The sequence below is a fragment of the Cnephaeus nilssonii genome, assembly GCF_951640355.1.
Source record: "Cnephaeus nilssonii genome assembly, chromosome: 19".
NCBI classification, from domain to species: domain Eukaryota; kingdom Metazoa; phylum Chordata; class Mammalia; order Chiroptera; family Vespertilionidae; genus Cnephaeus; species Cnephaeus nilssonii.
This window is the reverse complement of record NC_137090.1, coordinates 38,933,263-38,956,784: the sequence shown is the minus strand read 5'-3', so window position 1 is coordinate 38,956,784 and position 23,522 is coordinate 38,933,263. Positions and strand designations below refer to the sequence as shown.

The following is a 23,522-nucleotide window of genomic DNA, read 5'->3' as shown; positions in this document are numbered from 1 at the left end:
TGGACTGAAGGGTCCCAGGTGTGATTCCTGGTCAGGAGGGCACATGCCCGGGTTGTGAGCTTGATCCCTAGCTGGGGGTGTACAGGAGGCAGCCAATCAATGACTATCTCATCGTTGATGTTTCTCTCTCTCTCTCCCTCTCTCTTCCTCTCTGAAATCAATAAAAATATATTTTTTTTAAAAAAAGAACTGGGAAGATCTCAAATTGAATTTAAAAAAAAGAGAGACAATCAGCAGCTGCCAACACCCAAAGGAGAGAGGTGTTAGGATTGTCTGAAAAAATATTTTCAAGCAGCCACGATAACAAGAAATTATGACTTGCTTGAGACAAAGAAAAAGCTAAAAAGCTTTAGCAAAGAAACAGGTCTAAAGAAGAACCAAACGGAAATTTTAGAACTGAAAAATATAATAGTTGAAATTAAAGTTCAGTTGAAATGGGCTCAACAACACTATTAATGAGGAAGCATGTGAGATGGCACAAAGCGGCACTCCAATGAAAAGTATAATTCAAGTGGATTTACCTAAAAACCAAAAATGATTGTATTTCCAATCTTTTGAGTGAACTAAGATTTCAACTCAAGAAGGTAAAAAGAGGACATGAAAATAAGCTCAAAGGATGAGGCATTATTAATAATAAAACTAGACATTCATCATCAAATGGGAAAAGCACAGCAATTGACTAGTAAAAATAATAAATGTAGTTCTTCACCTGGTCCAATAAAATAGACCCATCTTTGGTAAGTCTGATGAAGAAAGAAGGGGTAGGGGGAGGAAGAGAGAAAATACAAATAAACAATACTAAGGGTTATTACTATAGATCTGGACATTTTAACAAATGATAAAAGTATAAATGTTCAAACTTGCAATAGTAATTTTGAGCAGGCACATTAAATCATATTTTAGTAGAAATATCAATTACTAAGTTTGACTCAACACATAGAAATCTCAACAGAGCAACGATTATGGTAGGAATTGGAAAGGTATTCAAGGAGCTATCCCCCCAAAGGCATGAGGTCCAGATGGTTTTATAGGTGAATTCCACCAAGCCTGCATAGAACGGAAAATCCCTATGAGCTCTAATTTTTCCAGAGAATATAAAAATTTCCAACTTACTTTACAAGGCCAATGAAACTCTAATAACAAAGCAGAACAAAACAAACAGAAAAAGACAAAGCCCCTCAAAAGAAATCTATGGGCCACTCTCATTTTCTTTATTTTTAACTTATGAAGCTCTATACTTTTAAAAAAATTTTTTTTTATTGATTCCAGAGAGGAAGGAGAAGTGAGAGAGAGATAGAAACATCAATGATGAGAGAGAATCATTGATCGGGTGCCTCCTGCAAGCCCCCCACTGGGGATCGAGCCCACAACCCGGCGTGTGCGCCCTCCTGACCAGGAATCGAGCCCAGGACCTTTCAATTCTCAGGCCAACATTCTATCCACTGAGCAAAACCTGCTAGGGCGAGGCTCTATACTTTTAAAAATTAAATTTATTAGGGTGACATTGGCTAATAATAACATTATGTAAGTTTCAGATTTACACCTTTATAATATGACATTTGTGTATGCTATACTGTATGCTCACCACCTAAAGTCTGGTCTCCTTCTATCACCATATATTTGACATCCTTTACCCATTTCATCCTCCCTTACTCCCTCTCCTCTTCTGGTAAACACTGTTCTGTTGTCTATACCTATGAGTTTGTCTTTTTGTTTCATTTATTGCTTTTTGTTTTATATTTTACATGAATGAAATCATACAGTTCTTGTCCTTTTCTGTATGACTTATTTCACTTAGCATACTACTCCCAAGATCCATCCACGTTGTCACAAGTGGCAATATTTCATCTTTTATGGCCACATAGTATTCCATCGTATATATGAAGCACATCTTTGTCCAATCATTTGTTCATGGACACTTTTGTTATTTCCATGTCTTGGCTATTGTAAATAGTGCTGCAATGAACATAGGGGTACATATATCTTTACAAATAAGTATTTTCAAAAATTTTGAGTAGATGCTCAGGAGAGGGATTGCTGGGCATATGTTAACTCTATTCTTAATTTTTTGAGGATCATCCATACTGCTTTTCAGAGTGGCTGCACCAGTTTGCATTACCACCAGCAATATATGGAGGTTCCCTTTCTCCACGTCCTCTGCAACATTTGTTATCTCTTGTCTTTTTATTGATAGTAGCCTTTCTAAACGTGTGAGGTGGCATTCCGTGGTTTTGATTTGCATTTCCCTTATAACTAGTGATGTTGAACATTTAAAAAATATATTTGGCCGAAACCGGTTTGGCTCAATGGATAGAGCGTCGGTCTGTGGACTGAAAGGTCCCAGGTTCGATTCCGGTCAAGGGCATGTACATTGGCTGCGGGCACATCCCTGGTAGGGGGTGTGCAGGAGGCAGCTGGTCGATGATTCTCTCTCATAGATGTTTCTAGCTCTCTATCCCTCTCCCTTCCTCTCTGTAAAAAATCAATAATATATATTTAAAAAAAATAAAAATAAAAAATATATTTGGCCCTAACCGGTTTGGCTCAGTGAATAGAGCGTCGGCCTGCAGACTCAAGGGTCCCAGGTTCGATTCCGGTCAGGGGCATGTGCCTTGGTTGCGAGCACATCCCCGGTGGGGAGTGTGCAGGAGGTGGCTGATCGATGTTTCTAACTCTCTATCCCTCTCCTGTCCTCTCTGTAAAAAATCAATAAAATATATTTTAAAAAATATTTGTTGGCCAGATGTATGTCTTCCTTGGAGAAGTGTCTATTCAGATCTCCTGCCAAGCAGATCTTCTGTCCATTTTTATTTGGATTGTTTGTTTTGTTGCTGTTGAGTTGTGAGTTCTTTATATATTTCGGATATTGGAGGTATCATTTGCAAATATCTTCTCCCATTCCGTTGGTTGCCTTTTTGTTTTGTTGATGGTTTGGTTGTTGTTGCTGTGCAGAAGCTTTTGGTCTGAGATAAGTCCCATTCATTTATTTTTGCTTTTATTTCCCTTCCCTTTGGGGTCGAGGTCACAAAACACCACCGAGGCCAATGTTGGTAAGTTTAATGCCTGTGTTTTCTTCTATGTGTTTTGTTGTTTCAGGTCTTACATTCAAGTCTTTAATCCATTTTGAGTTAATTTGTGTGTATGGTGTCAGATAGCAGTCTACTTTCATTCTTTGGTATATGACTTTCTGGTTTTCCCAACACCATTTATTGAAGAGACTTCCCTTTCGCCATTGTATGTTTTTGGCTCCTTTGTTGAAAATTAGTTGCCTATTTATATGTGGTTTATTTCTGGGATCTCAATTCTTCTTTTAAAAATATTTTTTATTGATTTTTTACAGAGAGGAAGGGAGAGGGATAGAGAGTTAGAACACTGATGAGAGAGAAACATTGATCAGCTGCCTCCTGCACACTCCCTACCTGGTATGTGCCCGCAACCAAGGCACATGCCCTTGACCGGAATCAAACCTGGGACCCTTCAGTCCACAGGCCAATGCTCTATCCGCTGAGCCAAACCAGCTAGGGCTAGGCTCTCAATTCTTTATAAAATTGAAAACATTTTCCATCCCTCTCCCCTTTGGCAAGCATCCGCTTATTCTCTATATCTGTGTGTCTATTTTCTATTTCTATGGGCTCTCAATTCTGTTCCATTGGTCTGGGTATCTGTAGTTCTGCCAATACCATATTGTTTTGATTATTGTAGCTTTGTAGTATAGTTTGAAGTCAGGGAGTGTGATACCTCTGGCTTTGTTTTGTTTGGTTGTTTGTTTGTTTTTTTAGCTGCTTTGGCTATTTTGGATCTTTTGTGTTTCTATACAAATTTGAGATATTTTTTTTTGTTCTGTTTCTGTAAAAAAAAAAAATGCCATTGGGGTTTTTATTACATTAAATCTGCATATTGCTTTAGGTAATATGGCCATTTTAACAATGTTAATTCTTCCCATCCATGAACATGGAATATTTTTTTATTTCTTCAGTTTCAACAATGTTTTACAGTTTTCTGGGTATGGGTCCTTCACCTTCTTTGTTAAGTTTATTCTGAGGTATTTTATCCCTTTTGTTGCACTTACAAATGGGATTACTTTCTTCATTTCTCTTTTTGATGTTTCATTGTTAGTGCAATGCATTTTTGTATATTGATCTTGTGTCCTGCAACTTTACAGTATTTGTTTATGATTTCTAATAGTTCTTTTTTTTTTTTTTTTTTTTTTGAGTCTTTAAAGTTCTCTCTATATAGAATCATGTTATCTGCAGGTAGCGACAGTTTTCTTCATTCCCAATTTGGATGCCTTTTTTTTTTTTTTTTTTTTTTTTTGGTCTTTTTCTTGTTTCATTTCTCTAGCTAGGACTTCCAGTACTATGTTGAATAACAGTGCAGGATAATGTTGGGCTCATAAAATGAGTTAGGAAGTATGTCCTCCTCCTCCTCAATTTTTTAAAGTAGGTTGAGATAGATTGGTATTAAATCTTTGAATGTTTGGTAGAATTCACCAGTGAAGCCATCTAGTCCTGGACTTTTTTGGGTGTCTGTGTGGGGAGTTTGTGATTGCTGTTTCAATTTTCTTACTAGTGACTGGTCTATTTAGGTTTTCCAGTTCTTCATGATTCAGTCTAGGAAGGCTGTATATTTCTAAGGTTGTGTATTTGTCCATTTCTTATAGGTTAGTGAATCTGGAGGTGTATGGGCTTTCAGAGTATTTTTGTATAATCCTGTTGTATAGACTTTCAGAGTATTCTTTTTTAAAATATTTTTTTAAATATTGATTTCAGAGAGGAAGGAAGAAGGAGAGAGAGATAGAAACATCAATGATGAGAGAGAATCATCGGTTGACTGTGTCCTGCACGCCCCCCACTGGGGATCGAGCCCGCTACCAGGGTATGTGCCCTTGACCAGAATTAAACCTGGGACCCTTCAGTCCACAGGCTGGCGCTCTATCCACTGAGCCAAACCGGCCAGGGCTCAGAGTATTCTTATGTAACCCTTTGTGTTTCTATGATATCCGTTGTGACTTCTCCTCATTCACTTCTGATTTTATTTACCATATTTGAGTCTTTTCTCTTTTGTCCTTAGTGAGTCTAACCAGAGATTTGTCAAGTTTATTTTTCTTTTCAAAGAAACTGGAAATTAACTTTAAGAAGCTGAAAAACCACAAATACGCGGAGATTAAACAGCATGCTACTGGCCCTGGCTGGATAGTTTAGTTGGTTAGATCTTTGTCCTGATACACCAAGGTTGCAGATTTGATCTCTGCTCAGGGCACATGCAAGAAGCAACCAATGGATGCATAAATAAGTGGAACAACAAGTCGATGTTTCTCTCTCCCTACCCCTCTCTCTAAAGTCAAAAAATAAACCACATACTACGGAAAAACTATTGTGTCAAAGAAGAAGGAAAAGAAAATGTCAAAATATATAGAGAGACAAATAAAAATGACAATATGACATACCAACATTTTGGGAATGTAGCGTATTTTCTATCCTTGAGACTGTCCCATGAGCTCTTGAGGAGAATGTGTATTCTGTCCTTTGGGGATGAAAAGTTCTATAAATATTGATTAAGTCCATTTTGTCTAATTTCCGTATTGACTTTCCGTCTGGATGATCTGTCTATTGCTGACAATGGTGTATTCAGTCCTCTACTGTAATTGTATTTTTGTCCTTTTTCCCCTGTAGGACTGTTAGTAATTGCTTTATATATTTTGGTGCATATATGTTATATCTTCTTGGTGTTATCCACTTTATCACTATAAAGTGCCCATCTTTGTCTCTTTTTACCTTTTTTATCTTGAAATCTATTTTGTCTGATACAAGTACTGCTATGCCCTTTTCTCTAGATGCCATTTGCTTCAAGTATCATCTTCCAGCTTTCCCTTTTGAGCCTATGTTTGTCTTTGGAGCTTAGATGAATCCCCTGCAGGCAACATAGAGTTGAGTCTTTTTTTTTTTCTTTTTTAAAAAAATGTATTTTATTAATTTTTTACAGAGAGGAAGGGAGAGGGATAGAGAGTTAGAAACATCGATGAGAGAGAAACATCAACCAGCTGCCTCCTGCACACCCCCTATTGGGGATGTGCCGGCAACCAAGGTACATGCCCTTGACCGTAATCGAACCTGGGACCCTTCAGTCCGCAGGCCAACGCTCTATCCACTGAGCCAAACCGGTTAGGGCTAGAGTTGAGTCTTGTTTATTAATTCGTTCCACTACTCTGTGCTTTTGATTGGTGAGTTTAGTCCATTTACACTTAGGGTGATTATTGATATACTAGAGGCCCAGTGCATGATTGAATCATGCACATGTAGGGTCCCCTACACGCTTTCGCTTTTCTGCGGTGGAGCTGGGTGCCTGTCTGCTCCGGCACCAGGCCTTTCAGAAGCCTCCGCCGCCGGAGGCTTCTGAAAGGCCTGGTGCCGGAGCAGACAGGCACCCAGCTCCCACACTTTTGATGGTCCGCAGCGGCTGAGGGGGGCTACCCTGCTGTTGAGAGGCGCAGGGGGCGGGACTCCTGCCCCCTGCACCTCTCAACGGCCGCTGAGGGGGGGCTGCAGCGGACACCTGGCTACCCTGCGGTTGAGAGGCACAGCTGGGTGTCCGCGGCAGGCCCCCTCAGCAGCCAAGGATCTGGCCGTTGAGAGGCACAGGGGGCGGGAGTCCCGCCCCCTGCGCCTCTCAACAGCAGGGTAGCCCCCCTCAGTGGCAGCGGATCCGTGCCTCTCAATGGCCGGATAGGCCACCCCGAGTCCCGCCCCCCAGCCTCCCGCCGCCCAATCGTGGGCGTAGCGGAGTGATGGTAATTTACATGTTACTCTATTATTAGATAGGATGGGGACTTACTACAGCCATTTTATCTCTCATTTTCTGATTGATCTGTATCTCCATTGTTTCTTTTCCCTTGTGATTCTGTTCACTATTTTGTTTTGGTGGTTTATTATTATGTTTTTTTCTGCTCACTTTTTTGTTGTTGTTTCATGTTTTAGCTCTAGATTTTTGTTTTGTGGTTACCATTATGTTTGTGTAAAACGTCTCATGCATAAAATAGTCCTTTTTCTTCTACTTGCCTCTTATCTTCATTCACCTGTATCTGGTCAATCCTTTTTCTCCTCCCCTTTTATGATTTTGTTGTTACAAATTATCTTTCTTTACGTTGTGCATTTGTTACCAAATTGCAGTAATTGTAGTTATTTTTAATGTCTCCCTTCCCCCTTTAACCTTTATGCTATAATTAAGTATTTAGCATCCTATTCTGAAGTAGTTTTGCAGTTTCCTGTTTCTGTCTGTCTATTGTTCATTTTACTCAAAGCTGTGTATACTTTTGTCTTTTTGTTTGTGGTAGAAGAGCTTCTTTTTTTTAAAATATATATTTTATTGATTTTTTACAGAGAGGAAGGGAGAGGGACAGAGAGCTAGAAACATTGATGAGAGAGAAACATCAATCAGCTGCCCCCTGCACACCCCCATCTGGGGATGCGCCCGCAACCAAGGCACACGCCCCCGACCGGAATCGAACCCGGGACCCCTCAGTCCGCAGGCCAACGCTCTATCCACTGAGCAAAACTGGTCTCGGATAGAAGAGCTTCTTTCAACAATTCTTGTAATGTGGGTCTGGTAGTGGTAAATTCTCTCAGCTTTTGTTTGTCTAGGAAAGCCTTTATTTTTTTCTTCAGATCTAAAGGATAATTTTTATTTTGTTTTGTTAATCCTCACCCAAGGAAATTTTTTCCATTTATTTTTAAAAATATATTTTTATTGATTTCAGAGAGGAATGGAGAGAGAAAGAGAAAGAAAGAAAGAATGAGGACAGTGCGGGGAGGTAAGGGCAGAGGGTGGGGTAAGAACCTGGTGGAAGAGACCTATGGGGGGAAAAAAGAGGAACAATTGTAATAATCTGAACAATAAAGATTTATTAAATTAAAAGAGAGAGAGAGAGAGAGAGAGAGAGAGAGAGAGAGAGAGAGAGAGAGAGAATCATCAATAATGAGAATCATTGATTGGCTGCCTCCTGCATGCCCCCTGCTGGGGATTGAGGCTGCAACCTGAGCATATGGCCTTGACTGAGTTGAACCCAGGACCCTTCAATCTGCAGGCCGACACTCTATCCACTGAGCCAAACTGGCTAGGGCCCATTGATTTTTTAGAGAGAGTGGAAGGGAGGGGGAGAGACAGAGAGAGAGAGAGAAACATCGATTTGAGAGAGACACATCCATCAACTGGTTGCCTCCCGCATGGGGCCAGGGATTGAACCTGCAACCGAGGTACATGCCCTTGATGGAATCAACCCCATGACTCTTTAGTCTTTGGGCTGACACTCTGACCATTGAGCCAAATCAGCTAGGGCATAAAGGATGATTTTTGCTGGATATATTATCATTAGCTGATGGTTCTTCTCTTTCAATGTTATAAATAACTAGTGGCCCAGTGCATGAAATTTGTGCACATTAAAAGGGGATTAATTAGAGGAAATATTTTAATATTTGCTATTTGCCCTTTCTCTATAATAGAAGTGTCAGAGATGAAAGAAAATTAGTAAAATGTATATGAAAATCTTCCTTCTGTCAGAATCTGAGGTGCACCATGGGACCCAGAATCAAGTCCCCACCCACCAACGTGCACCTCAAAATCGCATAAGACCCAGACCTGGCCGGCCCCCCCTCCATTGGGCTAGATCCAGACCCGGTGGGTCCCACCCTTGTCAAGCCCCACTGGGCGGGGGGTGCAGCCTCAAGTCCCCTGGCCCAGCACCAGGGCAGGGGGCGTGGCCTGAGGTCCCCCATCAAGTTCCACAGGAAGGGGGGCACAGCCTCAGGTCCCCCGTCAAGCCCCGCTAGCGGGGGGGACACAGCCTGAGGTCCCCTGGCCTGGGGCAAGGGGAGCAGCCTGAGGTCCCCCGGCCTAGCACTGGGGCGCAGGGGCGCACCTTGAGGTTCTCCGTCAAGCCACACCAGGTGGAGGGCATGGCCTCAGGTCCCCTGTCAAGCCCCGCCAGGCGGGGGGTGCAGCCTCAAGTCCCCTGGCTTGGTGCTGGGGTGGAGGGTGCAGCTTGAGGTCCCCTGGCCTGGCACCGGGGCGGGGGGAGCAGCCTGAGGTCCCCTGGCCCAGCACCAGGGTGGGGGGTGCACCTTGAGGTCTCCTTTCAAGCCCTGCCGGGCAGGGGACATGGCCTGAGGTCCCCCGGCCTGGCACCAGGGTAGGGGGCATGGCCTTAGGTCCCCTGTCAAGCCCCACAGGGGCTGAGGGGCATGCAGCCTTAGGTCCCTGCTGATTGCTCTTTAAGGCTCGTTACGGGAACTCGGCCTCAGCTGTGGGTGCAGCCATCTTGTGTTATGGAAACCCCCGCCTCTACTGTGGGTGCCGCCTTATTTGTGGCAGAGTGATGGTCAATTTGCATATTCCCTCTTTATTATATACTAGAAGCCCGGTGCACGAAATTCGTGCACAGCGGGGGGTTGTCCCTCAGCCCAGCCTGTACCCTCTCCAATCTGGGACTCCTGGAGGGATGTCCGACTGCCCGTTTAGGCCCGATCCTGGTGGGATCGGGCCTATACAGGCAGTCGGACATCCCTCTCACAATCCAGGACTGCTGGCTCCCAACTGCTTGCCTGCCTGCCTTCCTGATTGCCCCTAACCGCTTCTGCCTGCCAGCCTGATCACCCCCTAACCACTCCGCTGCCAGCCTGGTTGATGCTTAACTGCTCCCCTGCCAGCCTGTTTGCCCCCAACTTCCCTCCTCTGCCAGCCTGGTCACCCCTAACTGCCCTCTCCTGCAGGGTTGATCACCTCCAACTGCCCTCCCTTGCAAGCCTGGTCCCTCTCAACTGCCCTCCCTTGCAGGCCGGGTGCCTCCCAACTGCCCTCTCCTGCTGGCCATCTTGTGGTGGCCATCTTGTGTCCACATGGGGGCAGGATCTTTGACCACATGGGGGCAGCTATATTGTGTGTTGGAGTGGTGATCAATCTGCATATTACTCTTTTATTAGATAGGATAGAGGCCTGGTACAGGGGTGGGGGCCAGCTGGTTTGCCCTGAAGGGTGTCCCGGATCAGGGTGGGGTTCCCTTGGGGCGTGGGGCGGCCTGAGCGAGGGGCCTGTGGTGGTTTGAGGGCCGGCCACACCCCCTGGCAACCCAAGCAGAGGCCCTGGTATCTGGAATTTATTTTCCTTCTACAATTGAAACTTTGTAGCCTGGACCGGAGCCAAGCCTGCTGCTCCCTCCGGGGCGGCAGCCATTTCTGTGGCAGTTAATTCACCTTCTACAATTGAAACTTTGTAGCCTTAAGCGGGTGAGCCCGGCCAGGGTGTGCGGAAAGCTTTGCTTCCCCTGTTGCCACCGGCAACCCTGGCCTGCTCTCTCAAGCTCCATTCTGCCGCCATTTGTTTGAATTTGTTTACCTTCTATAATTGAAACTTTGTAGCTTGAGTGGAGGCTTAGGCCTGCAACGGCTATTGGAAAGCTTGGCTTCCTCTGTTACCTGGGAAACCTTGTTCTCTGTGGCTGTAGCCATCTTGGATGGGGTTATTTTGCATACTCACCCTGATTGGCTGGTGGGCGTGGCTTGGCTGGTGGGCGTGGCCTATGTAGCAGAGTGATGGTTGATTTGCATATTACCATTTTATTAGAGAGGAAGATTCCTCCTACTCTCTCCTGTCTTGTAATGTTTCTGCTTAAAAAATTGGTGATAATCTAATGGGGTCTCCTTTGTAGGTTATAGTCTCCTCCGGCGGCCTCTATAATTCTTTGTTATTGATTTCTCATTTGTTAGCCTTTACTGAAATCATAAGAGTCTATTTGAGACAAACTGATGACATATGCCATGGAGCAAGAGCTCGAATACTCCTGAGAATAAATTTTGCAGCTTCTTTTATGTATATTGAAATTAGGGAGGTGATCCAAGGAAGATTGGAGAGAGCAAGGCTGGGATTGGATTAATAGAGTAGTTAACAAGATTATGTGCTCTCTTCAGGGCTGGCTAAAAACCTTTCACTGGCCCGCTGGCAGACTGAAGAGTTGCAGGCTTGATCCCCGGCCCCAGTCAAGGCGCATGTGGGAGGCAACAAATCGATATTTCTCTCTCTCTGTCTCTCCCCCTCCATTCCACTCTCTCTAAAAATCAGTGGAAAAACATCCTCGGGTGAGGATTAACAAAAACAAAACAAAACAACCTTTCACTAAAGAAACTATAGGCCTAGAGCACAACTACCTACCATGACCTGCCCAGTTAGGAATTTATGATTAGATCAGCCTGTGGGGTTACTTTCCATAGAACTTCCCTTTTCATCCACAGTCCCCCTTTTGATCATTAATCAGCCTGAAGGATGCATTGATGACTAACCTTTGGAACAGATAGTATGGTCTCATAGCACTAGGAAGGCTCATTCCTCGGGAGTCAATATTGAAGTCTTTTGTTGACCATTGGAGATGGCAAAATACTGTAACCATGGGATCTATTTGAGGTCAAAATTTCCCCAAAAGGGAGGGGCAGGTAATTGGAAGGCAGTCTGGTCTATGACCTTCATTGCAATAAAGCACTCTGAACCATTTCTGTCTTATGAACTATCATGATCCAAGTTCTGCATTCTGTCTCATTTTTCTGTATCTGGCATCTAGTATTATTTTTTATATATATTTTTTAATTGATTTCTATAGAGGAAGGGAGAGGGATTGAGAGTTAGAAACATTGATGAGAGAATAGCATCGATCAGCTGCCTCCTGCACAACCCCCACTGGGGATCGAGCCATGCCCTTGACCGGAATCGAACTCAGGACCCTTCAGTCCGCAGGCCAATGCTCTATCCACTGAGCCATACTGGCAAGGCTAGTATTACATTTACATAAGCCAGGAAAAGAGTATTAACAGTTATCTTATACATGTTCAGTAATCATAAATAGCTGGACTATATAGAAGAACCCCAAGAACAAGTATAACTATTATTATGACTAACATCATTAGCATATAGGTAAAAACAATCAACCAAAATGGATTCTGAATTCAATATCAACACATATATATACAAGCCTTTGGGTATTTTGGGATAGCTGTCTACCTCTGGTGTCAGTGGCTTCTCATCATCAAGGAGTCTTTATTTTTATTTTAAAATTTTTTAATTGATTTCAGAGAGGTAGGGAGAGGGAGAGAGAGATAGAAACATCAATGATGAGAGAAACATTGATTGGTTGTCTCCTGCATGCGTCCTGACCAGGGTCAGGGGTGCAGCCTGCAACCGAGGTACGTGCCCTTGGCCAGAATCGAACCCAGGACCCTTCGGTATACAGGCTGACACTCTATCCACTGAGCCAAACTGGCTAGGGCTGTTATTTATTTTTAGAGAGAGAGGCAGGAAGAGAGACAGAGAGAGAAACATCCATTTATTGATTCATTTCAGTATTTATACATTCATTGGTTGATTCTTGTATGTGCTCTGACTAGAGATGGAACCTGCAACCTTGGCACATCGGGACAACGTTCTAATCAACTGAACTACCCGGCCAGGGCCTCAAGGAGTCTTTAATGGCCATAGACCAGGGTAGATATTCATTTGCAGTTAGGCACCTGATAAGGTCTCTTCAAACAAGGTGGGAGATTGTCTTTTATTTGATGTTTTTTCAAAAAAACAACAACAATATTTAAAGTCTTTATCTCCTTGGAGCTCACATTGAAAGAAAGCAGTTACTTACTTGGATTCTTTCAAACTGGCAATAGTGTAAAATGTCTCCTTTCAAAAATATCAACTCATAAGTGTCTTCATCTAAGTCCAGCTTAAATGCACTATGATACGTGGAAGGAATACAAAAATAAAAAACAAAAAAATGGGGAGCCAGGGAGAGGGAAGATCCAAACAGTCATCTTGGGTTTCCCATAGTCCTGACTATGTATTTAATCTACAACCATTGTTTACCATACAATGTATACTAGAAGTTTTCCTGCAGATAGTCCATGATTATTTTAACCCTGAAAAACCTCAATGTTGAATGAAAACTAAGAAACAATAAATTAGCATTATTTAGCTTGGACATTTTATAACCTCTAGAAAAACTTCAAAGACATATAAGAAGTCAGTTATTAACATGGACTTATTTTTGTAATACCCAGGTATAATAAAGACATGCCTGTTTTACTTAAACCAATAAACTTAAGCTAGTTTTTATTTACTAAGGATTAATCTCAGATCACATGAACTTTTTAAAAAAACATATTTTTTATTGATTTCAGAGAGGAAAGGAGAGGGAGAGAGAGATAGAAACATCAATGATGAGAGAGAATCACTGATGGGCTGCCTCCTACCCCCCCCCCCCGCCCCCGCCACACACACACCAGGGACCAAGGCCGCAACCTGGGCATATGCCCTGACCAGGAATCAAGCCAGTGACCTCTTTTTAAAAAAATATATATTTTATTGATTTTTTACAGAGAGGAAGGGAGAGGGATAGAGAGCTAGAAACATCGATGAGAGAGAAACGACAAGCTGCCTCCCGCACACACCCCCACCGGGTATGTGCCCGCAACCAATGTACATGCCCTTGACCGGAATTGAACCCGGGACCCTTCAGTCCACAGGCTGACGCTCTATCCACTGAGCCAAACCGGCTTCGGCGAGCCAGTGACCTCTTAGTTCCTGGGTCGATGCTCAACTGCTCAGCCACACTGGGCTGGGCAGATCACGTGAACTTTAAAAGCATTTGAGTTGGTTTCTATATTTCTGAGAATTTTAGAATACCCAATTCTTATAAGCATTTGCCTTTAAATTAATTTTAATAATACCATCCAGAGGTAGAAAATGATCTCACAAAATATCGCACACATGGCCGACTTAAACAACAGATATTTGTTCTGAATATTCTGGATACGGGAAGTCCCAAGTCAGGGTGCATGCCATGGGCTCCTGGCAAGGGTCTCTTCCTGGCCTGCAGATGCCATTGTCTTCTATCCTCAAAGGGCAGAAGATTAATTTTTGACAGTTTGAATAAAATGTGACCTGGAGAAGTTCTGTTAGCATTGGTCTGTGAGCTTCCTCTATTCTAAAGTCCAGTTCTTTCCATAAGCTTGGGAAGTTCTCATCAAGTATTTCTTTCACTAAGCTCTGTGTTCCCATCTCCCTCTCCTCTCCTTTTGGTATACCTATTATCCTTATGTTGCTCTTTCTAATTTAGTCAGATAGTTCTCATAGAGTTCTTTCATTAAAAAAAAAACTAAAAAAAAAATCAACAACAACCTCTTGGTTCTCTTTCTTCTCCCTCTTGAGTCACTTACAGGTTGTTGTGTTTTTGTTTTTTATAAGTTTTTATCTTCATGTTCACTCTTCCCTCTGATCTGCTCTCTTTTCAGTGTTCTCTAGTGTATTCCTCTTCTCCTTTATTGAGTTCTTCAGCTCCAGAATTCCTTTTCGGTTCTCTCTTATAGTTTCAATCTCTTTGGTAAAGATTACTGAACTGTCTTTCTGTGTATGTCACCGAGCTTCTTCATAACTGCGATCTTAAATTCTCTGTCATTTAAATCATCATCTTCCATGACGTAGAGTTTGGTTTCTGGGGACTTTTTTTCTCTCTGTTACCTCCGTTGTGTATGGTCTTTAATGGTTTGCTTCTCTGCCTGCGCATGGAGGAAATGAACTTTTTTCTTGTTTAGATACTGTGTGCTCTCCACAATTCAGCAGGCTGATGGATAGACTACTTTCCTTTTGGTGCGGTGCTAAGGTCATCTCGGTTTTCTTTACCCGGCTCTGCCAGGGAGTGTGGGCAGGGGAGTAAATTAGCAGTCTTGCAGCTCCATCCCCCTCCCAGTAATGGCTGTCAGCCCTGGTCTGTTGTTTTAAGCTTCCCAGTCACCTCTGCCTGGCTCTGCCATGGGAAAGAAGAGAGATGGCCTTTTGCAAGTGAGAAGCCATTTCTCCTCTTATGCTCCAGGCCATAAGAGAAGGGCCGCACCCGGACATCTCCTCTGCTACCGCCCTGCGGGAGTCGCAGTGGATGCTGAACGGCATCGGTGCCCACTGTCCCGTCCTTCCCCCGTGCCACTTCCCCTATTTCCCCTGTTTCAACACACCCACCTTCTGCTGTCCTGAATCTTCCAGGTGTGTGTGTTAAGCAAGGGATCCTTTATTGAGTTATAGTTGTATGACTTGTTGCAAGTTTAAGTGGAGCAGCAATGGAGTCTTCTTAGTCATGATGCTGACATCAACCACTCTTATTTTCTAATGTAGAAGTAAAAGTTTTAAATAAAATGTGAGCAAACCAACCTAGAATTATACTGAAAAATATAATTCAGAATGGCCAAATAGGGTTCATCCCAAGCATTCAAAGATGCAAAACTGGAAAAAATTAAGGACATTGACATGTGAAGAAAATGAAACATAAGATCATTTCAGCAGGTGCCCAAGCACATGAATCTCTTACCTATGACTGCAAAAATCCTTCAACTTATGAATCCTTGGAGAAGCAGAACTTGGCTCCTATTACAAACACTAGAAATAGCCCTAACCGGTTTGGCTCAGTGGATAGAGTGTCAGCCTTCGGACTCAAGGGTCCCAGGTTCAATTCTGGTCAAGGGCATGTACCTTGGTTTTGGGCACATACCCAGTAGGGAGTGTGCAGGAGGCAGCTGATGGATGTTTCTCTCTCATCGATGTTTCTAACTCTCTATCCCTGTCCCTTCCTCTCTGTGAAAAATCAATAAGATATATTTTTTTAAAAAGTTGGAAATAGCAGATACTTGCTTTCACCGACCCATTGAGTCACAGGCACATGATCAATCAGGTCACCCCAGATGTTGACTCAGGAGTTAGTATCACAAAGGAGTAGCAGTGGCACAGAATCCTCGCTCTCCCTCTGCAGAGGGAGGTTGTGAAAACACTGAGTCCTGGCTGGCAGCTGGAGCAGTCAAGCTTCAATGACCTGGTCTTGCAGCAGGAGCAGCGCTTTGCTCACCGGACTGGTTCTGCAGCCTAGTTCTGGGCACAGTCCTGGCTACACAGTTCCAAGTTTGGTTCTCTAGCCCTCACGGACAAATCTGTAAACTAGCCAATGTATTTTTAATAAATTCCTTTCCACCTAAATTAACCAGATCATCTTCTGCTGCTTACAACTATAAGCCCTGTTACTAATGCAGCAAAAACCAACAGCCTCAGGGCCGTATCCCACATCGTAATCTCTCTATATACAACTTTCTACTCACTTCCTGCTGTTTGCTGTCTCCTTTTCTCCACATTTTCAAATACTTTTTGCAGCTGGCAAATATATAAATGGCAAGACTGCGGACTAACTGCATCTGGCTCGTGTGCACCCCTTGTCCAGTCACCAATGGCAAGTAGACAAGGGCAGGCTCAGGCCCTTTCTGGGGTACAGTAGGTAGGGCATGTTAATCATTAGGCAATGGTGGCTGAATCTCTGAAACAGGCACCTAACCTGATGTTGGCAAGTCCTAAAAGGTTTTCTAGATGAAGGAATTCTGGACTGGAACTTTCCATATAAGTAAGAGTTACGCAGAAGGAGATAAGAGATAAGAGCCCAGGCACAAGAAAGAAAATGGTCCAGTGTTAAGAGATGGGACTGGTGAGGTAGGCACAGGACTCTATAGGTCATGTTAGGGGCCTTAGACGTCCTCCTGTAAAGAGCCATTGATGAATAAGCAGTGAAGTATTTGAGCAAATCTGAAGTTCTGAAAGAGCTCCAGTGGAGAATGGGAGAAAGGGAAGTCAGAAAGCTAGGATACCAGATGGCAGGCTGTTGTGGTGAAGCAGGAGAGAGAAGATAGCACCCTGGACTAGGAAGGGCGGCAGTAGGAAAATTAAAAAAGTGGATTTGAGAGCGATTAGGAGGTAAAATCAATGGAACTTGGTGACAAGTTGGATGTGGGGATGAGGGAGGGGAGGAGTTAAGGATAACTATCAGGGATTTTGTTTGTATTGATTGAATGGCTAGACCAGCATTTTCTTTCTTTCTGTTGTTCTCTTTCCCCCTTTGGGCTTTTGTTTTATTTTGTCTTTTTTTTTTTTTTTTTTAATCTTCACCCAGGATATTTTTCCATTGATTTTTTGAAAGAGTGGAAGAGAGAAATATCGATGTGAGAGAAACCCATTGATTGGTTGCCTCCTGCATGCACCCCCAACCAGGGCCTGGGCTGGGGGAGGAGCCTACAACTGAGGTATGTGCCCTTGACCAGAATCGAACCCGGGACCCTTCGGTCTGCAGGCCGACGCTATACACGGAGTCAGACTGGCTAGGGCTCATTTTGTCTTTGTTTTTGTTCTTTTCTTTTATTTTTTTAAAAAAACTTTAAAAATCAATATTATTTTGAGAGAGAGGGAGAGAGAGACACATTGATGTGAGAGTGAAACATTAATCAGCTGCCTCCTGCATGTCCCCCATTGGGGATCGGGCTCAGAAGTCAGGCACGTGCTCTGACCAGGAATGAACTGGCCACCGTTCAGTGCAGGAGATGACGTCCAACCAACTGAGCCACACCAGCCAGGACATCTTTCATTCTTTTTTTGTATCTATCTTAGACCAGCAATTTTCTTTATTTTTTTTTTAATTTATTGATTTGAAAGAGAGAGAGAGGAAGAGAGAGGGGAACATCAGTTTGTTGTTCCATTTATGATGCATTCTTTGGTTGTTTTTTGTATGTGTCCAAACTGGAATGCAAATCCACAACCTTGGTGTATCAGGATGATACTCTAACAAGCCAGGGCCGGACCAGCAATTTTTAAAAATACGTTTTTATTTATTTGAGAGAGAGAGAAGAAGGGAGAGGGGTAGATAGAAACATCAATGATAGAGAAACATCCATCAGCTGCCTCCTGCACACCCCCTACTGGGGATTAAGCCTGAAACCCAGGCATGTGCCCTGACTGGGAATCGAACCAGCGACCTCTTGGTTCATGGGTCGACACTCAACCACTGAGCCACACTGGCTGGGCCAGACCAGTGATTTTCAACCAGTATGCTGCGGCACACTAGTGTGCTGCAAGAATTTTTAAAACATGCAATACCTGGCTATTTAGTCAGGGCCCTGACCTCTTTTCCCTTAGACTGTCACATTTTTAAAGATGACAACAGCCCTACCTGGTTTGGCTCAGTAGTTACAGCGTCAGCCTATGGACTGAAGGATCTCATGTTCAATTCCAGTGAAGCATGTACCTCGGTTGAAGGCTCAATCCCCAGCCCAGTCGGGGCACACGCAGGACGCAACCAATAGATGTGGAAGAGACACATTGATGTTTCTCTCTCTCTGTCCCTTACCCTCCCTAACACTCTCTCTAAAATCAATGGAAAAATATCCTTGGGTGAGGATTAACAAAAAAACAAACAGAAAAATGACAACAGCCTGGCCGGTGTGGCTCAGTAGTTGAGTGTCAACCCATGTCTCTCTGTCATCAATGTTTCTATCTCTCTCCTTTTCCCTTCCTCTCTCTAAAAGCAATAAAAATATATTAAAAATAAGTAAAAATGATGTTACTTTGAAAAATCCTACCTAATAAAAGGGTAACATGCTAATTGACCGTACCTTCGCTATGCCCACAGCCAATCAGGGTGCTATGCAAATTAACCAAGATGGCGGCTCCCACGCACTGCCCCGCCCCCCATCGCTGAGCGGCTGACAGACCCCCGGGCTGGCGGGAGGCGCCCAGATCCCTGTTGGTGGCGTGGGGCGGGCAGCGCCTGCCCCGCGCCGCTGCCGCCACCGCCCGGGGCCAAGCCCTGACCCTGAAAGAAGGCGGAAAACTGTGGCCAGAGCCAAGGCCTGGGTCCCCTGGTGCCGGCGGAAAACTGGTGCAGGCAGCCAGGTGAATGAATGTCTTGCAGGAATCTTCGTGCAAATGGGCTTCTAGTAAATAAATAAATAACAATAGCCAAAACAATAGCAGTCCACTGTGAATGCCATCTTGAACCATAAATATATGTCATATAATAGAGTTGCATCTTGTTGATCATGTTGCATAATAAGGTTGCAATTGATTGGTTACGTTTTGGTACCAGAAATCCTTATATACAAATACAGTCACCTGGCTTTTTTTTTTAAAATGGCACCTGACTTTTTAAAAAGTCACTTTGGAGCAAAAAGAGTAGGTAATTACCATTATTATTATTTTTTTTTATAAATCAGTCAAAGTTATACCTATTTTTTTGTCAGATCAGCAAAAAATGTATTTTTTGGTGTGCTGCAGAATTTTAGTAATTAGTTTGTGTGCCATGAAATGAAAACGGTTGAAAATCGCTAGTAGACAAATCAATGCATAATGGTACCATTCACCAGGCTGGACAACATGGGAGGATAAGCTTCTTGGAGAGACATGATGAGCTCTGTTTTGAACACATTGTTCTAGTGTCTTTGGGACACTCCAGAAATCCAAAAGGCAGTGGGATAAATGTGTTTGGGTCTCAAGAGAGAGGTCTGGGCTAGAGATAAAATTTTAAGTCGCTGGAGTACAAGTGGTAGTTGAATGCAAGGGAATGGACAAGGATAATCTCAGGTGTTTGTGTAGCATAAAAAAGAAGAAGAAAAAAAGAGGCCCAAAGAACCCAAGTCTGGGGGCTGGTTAATTTTCATGAAGGACAGAGGAAGAAGAATCCACAAAGGAGATGGGGAAGGGCTAGCCGGAAAGGTAAGAGAAAACCAGGAAAATTAGTATTATGAGTCTCAAGGTGGGTGTGACCGTGAGTATGCAGGCTGCGGAAAACAAGTAAGATCATAATGGAGAAGGGTCCAGAGGTTGTAGAGGGGTTGGGGGCACTGGCAACCTTGGCGAGAATGCTGAACCAGTGGAGGGGTGGAGGTGAGGGTTAAAATTAGGCAGCGCTAAGGATGTAGCTGTGAAGGGGAAGTGAGAGTGGCAGCTGGAGGGGTTTCTAAAAGCTGGATGAGGGTGGTGGTTAAAGAAGTCCACTCCCAATCTCCCTGATGTAGAAGGAAAGTGGGAGAGAGTAGAGCCAAAAGGAGGGCTTGGGGGAAAGCTGTGGAAGGGGGTGATAAGGGCCTGTGTCCGGGAGGGAGACTGTTCACTGGGTCACAGGAGTCCCTATCAGGTTGGCACTTCCTCCCATCCCCATTCCCTTCCTGCCCCTGCCCAGGCCCTCCCTCGAGCTGGAAGAAGGACCCAGTCACACCCTGGGAGAAGCTCTGTGCCTCCGGAGGTTTTTCTGCCTGCCCTTCTGCCTGCCCGTAAGCTGGGGTTCGGCCGGGAGGGGAGGGCGTCTGAGGGAAGGATGAGAGCCAAGGACCTGGAGATAGCAGTTAAGGCTTTGGGGGACAAGGGCGGGAGAGGGGAGTGGAGAGGTTGGGAGGTGTGGGAGCCAAGTTTCTGGAAAGGGTCCTGGAGGCTTCAGCGAGGGCTAGGGCCTGGGGGAATAATGTTGGGGCCAGTGAGGTACCCACTCAAACTCCCATTGCCCACAGGTCCTCATGCCTCTCCTCCTCTTGCTGCTCCTGCTACCGAGCCTTTCACACTCTGATCCCTCCTGTGAGGTCTCCACAGTGGCCAGCCAGGTGGAAGTGAACTGTGATAATCGGGGTCTGAAGGCAATGCCTTCAGATTTGCCGCCAGGCACCACCATCCTCCGCCTGGGTGAGAACCCCCTGCACACCTTCTCCATGGCGTCCCTAGAGCCTCTGACTAGCCTTACCCAGCTGCATCTGGGTGACAGCCAACTGACCGAACTGCAGGCTGATGTGAAACTACCACTGCTGGAGACCCTGGAGATACCCCGCAACAAGTTGGCAAGCCTGCCCTCGCTAGGACAGACTCTGCCAGCACTCACTACCCTGGACGCCTCCTTCAACAAGCTGACCTCGTTGTCTCCGGGTGTCCTGGATGGCCTGAGCCACCTCCATGAGCTCTCCCTGCGTGGCAACAAGCTGAAGACTCTGCCACCCCGGCTCCTGGCGTCCACAGTCCAGCTGAGGAAGCTCAATCTGGCCGACAACCAGTTGCTGGAGCTGCCCCTTGAGCTCCTGGATGGGTTGGAGGAGCTTGACACCCTCTACCTCCAAGGAAACTGGCTGCGAACAATACCAGAGGGCTTCTTCGGAAACCGCCTTCTGCCTTTTGCTTTTCTCCACAGCAACCCCTGGTTCTGCGACTGCAACATCCTTTATTTCAGTCGCTGGCTGCGACACAATGCTGACAATGTCTACTTATGGAAGGAGGGTGTGGATAACAAAGCCATGACCCCCAATGTGGAGAGCGTGCGATGTGTCAATCAGCCCTCAACACCCGTCTCTGCGTACTTCGGGAAGGACTGCGCGCCTCTCAAAGTTGGGGATGGCTCAGAGGACTATGATGAATATGACGAGGACCCTACGAGTGAGAAGGTGCCTACCAGAAGGGCTGTGGTCACCAGCACCAAAGCCCATACAACTCACTGGGGCCTACTCTACTCAGAATCTACTGCTTCTCCAGCCAGCCAAGTGCCCTACTTGCCTCCAACCCCTGAGTCCACTAAGAAACAGACCACATTTCCAACCACGTTAGAATCCATTACATTCTCCCACACTCCCAAACCCACGACTGAAACCACCACAGCCCCGACCACCCCAGAGCCCACCACAGCCCCGACCACCCCAGAGCCCACCACAGCCCCGACCACCCCAGAGCCCACCACAACCCGGACCACCCCAGAGCCCACCACAGCCCCGACCACCCCAGAGCCCACCACAACCCGGACCACCCCAGAGCCCACCACAGCCCCGACCACCCCAGAGCCCACCACAACCCCGACCACCCCAGAGCCCACCACAATCCTGACCACCCCAGAACCCACAACCCTGACCACCCCAAAACCCATCACAACCCCGAGCACCCCAGAATCCACCACAGCCGCGACCACCCCAGAGCCCACTACAGCCCTGACCACCCCAAAGCCCACCACAGCCCCGACTACCCCAGAATCCACCACAATCCTGACTACCCCAGAGCCTACCACAACCCTGACCACCCCAAAACCCATCACAACCCCAACCACCTCAGAACCCACCACACTCCATACCACCTCAGAACTGACCACATTAACCACCACAGAACCCACCTCCCTCCCTCCCTTAGAATCCACAACAATCATCTCTGACTTTGTTGACCTCGCCAAGGTCCGAGGATTGGCTCAAGGGAATGTGGGTAGCTCCAGAAAGGACCCTTTTCTCAACCCCGACTTTTGCTGTCTCCTTTCCCTGGGCTTCTACATCTTGGGTCTCCTCTGGCTCCTGTTTGCTTCTGTGGTCCTCATCCTGCTGCTGATCTGGGTCCGGCACATGAAAGCACAGGCCCTGGACTTTGGCCAGCCTGTTGCCCTGACCACAGCCAAGCACACCACCCATCTGGAGCTGCAGAGGGGAAGGCAAGTGGCTGTGCCCCGGGCCTGGCTGCTTTTCCTCCAAGGATCACTCCCAACTTTCCGCTCCAGCCTCTTCCTGTGGATCCGGCCTAATGGCCGTGTAGGGCCTCTGGTGGCAGGACGGCGGCCCTCAGCCCTGAGTCTGGGTCGTGGTCAGGACCTGCTGGGTACAGTGGGCATTAGGTACTCTGGCCACAGCCTCTGAGGTTGGGTGATTTGGGGACTTTGAGAGGCTCTAATGGGCTTTCTTACTGGGATCTAGTGGGGGGTGGGGGATAGTGAAAATCACAGGGTCAGGGGGAGGTCTTAATTACTTTTTTACCACAGGAACATAACCTCAAAACCAGTAAGCCAGGAGAGGAAGTGAGATGGAGTGGGGTGGTTCATAGAAAAAAGCATTGGATGTAGGGGCGGGTGTCAGACCACTAGGTTTTTACCACTTTGGGGAAGTTTTAGGAAAAAGCAAATAAAAAACAGAATAGAGTCTGGCTGGTGTGGCTTAGCGATTGAGCATCGTCCTATAAACCAAGAGGTCATGGTTCAATTCCTGCTCAGGGCACATGCCTGGGTTGTGGGCTCAATCCCGTGTGGGGCACGCAGGAGGCAGCCAATTGATGATTGATGATTCTACCTCTCTATTCCTCTCTCTCTCTCTCTTAAAAAAAAAAATCAATAAAAGTATTTTTTAAAAATAGAAGAGCGGCCAAAACCGGTTTGGCTCAGTGGATAGAGCGTCGGCCTGCGGACTCAACGGTCTCAGGTTCGATTCCGGTCAAGGGCATGTACCTTGGTTGCGGGCACATCCCCAGTAGGGGGTGTGCAAGAGGCAGCTGATCGATGTTTCTAACTCTCATTGATGTTTCTAACTCTCTATCCCTCTCCCTTCCTCTCTGTAAAAAAATCAATAAAATATATTTAAAAAAAAAAATAGAAGAGCGGCCCCCACATTTATCTGTGTATTGAAAATTTGAAGAGATTTATCAAAATGTGAACCCTGATTGTCTTGGGATGGTATAAATATGGTTTTCCTTTCCTCTGCTTGGCATTTTCTATCATCATATTATTTGTATAATAAAAAATAATTTCAAAAAGAAAACTTTGAAGTTCTTTTGGAGAGGGAGAGTGGCTGGGACACCTGTCCCTGGCATTCCCAGGGCTCCAACTCCCCCACTCTAGTTGCACTACTCACCCCAAAAGATCTAGCCTTAGA

At 45.3% G+C, this 23,522-nt stretch overlaps 1 protein-coding gene across 1 annotated transcript in view; it reads left to right on the top strand.

The window, feature by feature from the left end:
- GP1BA (glycoprotein Ib platelet subunit alpha) overlaps positions 1-23,522 on the top strand; it is a 26,050-nt gene extending 2,528 nt beyond the window's left edge. The window contains exons 2-3 of the mRNA XM_079798115.1: positions 20,057-20,147; positions 20,382-23,522. Of these exons, the coding sequence (XP_079654241.1) occupies positions 20,388-22,517 (2,130 nt within the window). The 5' untranslated portion in view covers positions 20,057-20,147; positions 20,382-20,387 and the 3' untranslated portion in view covers positions 22,518-23,522. The remainder of the gene's footprint in view (positions 1-20,056; positions 20,148-20,381) is intronic.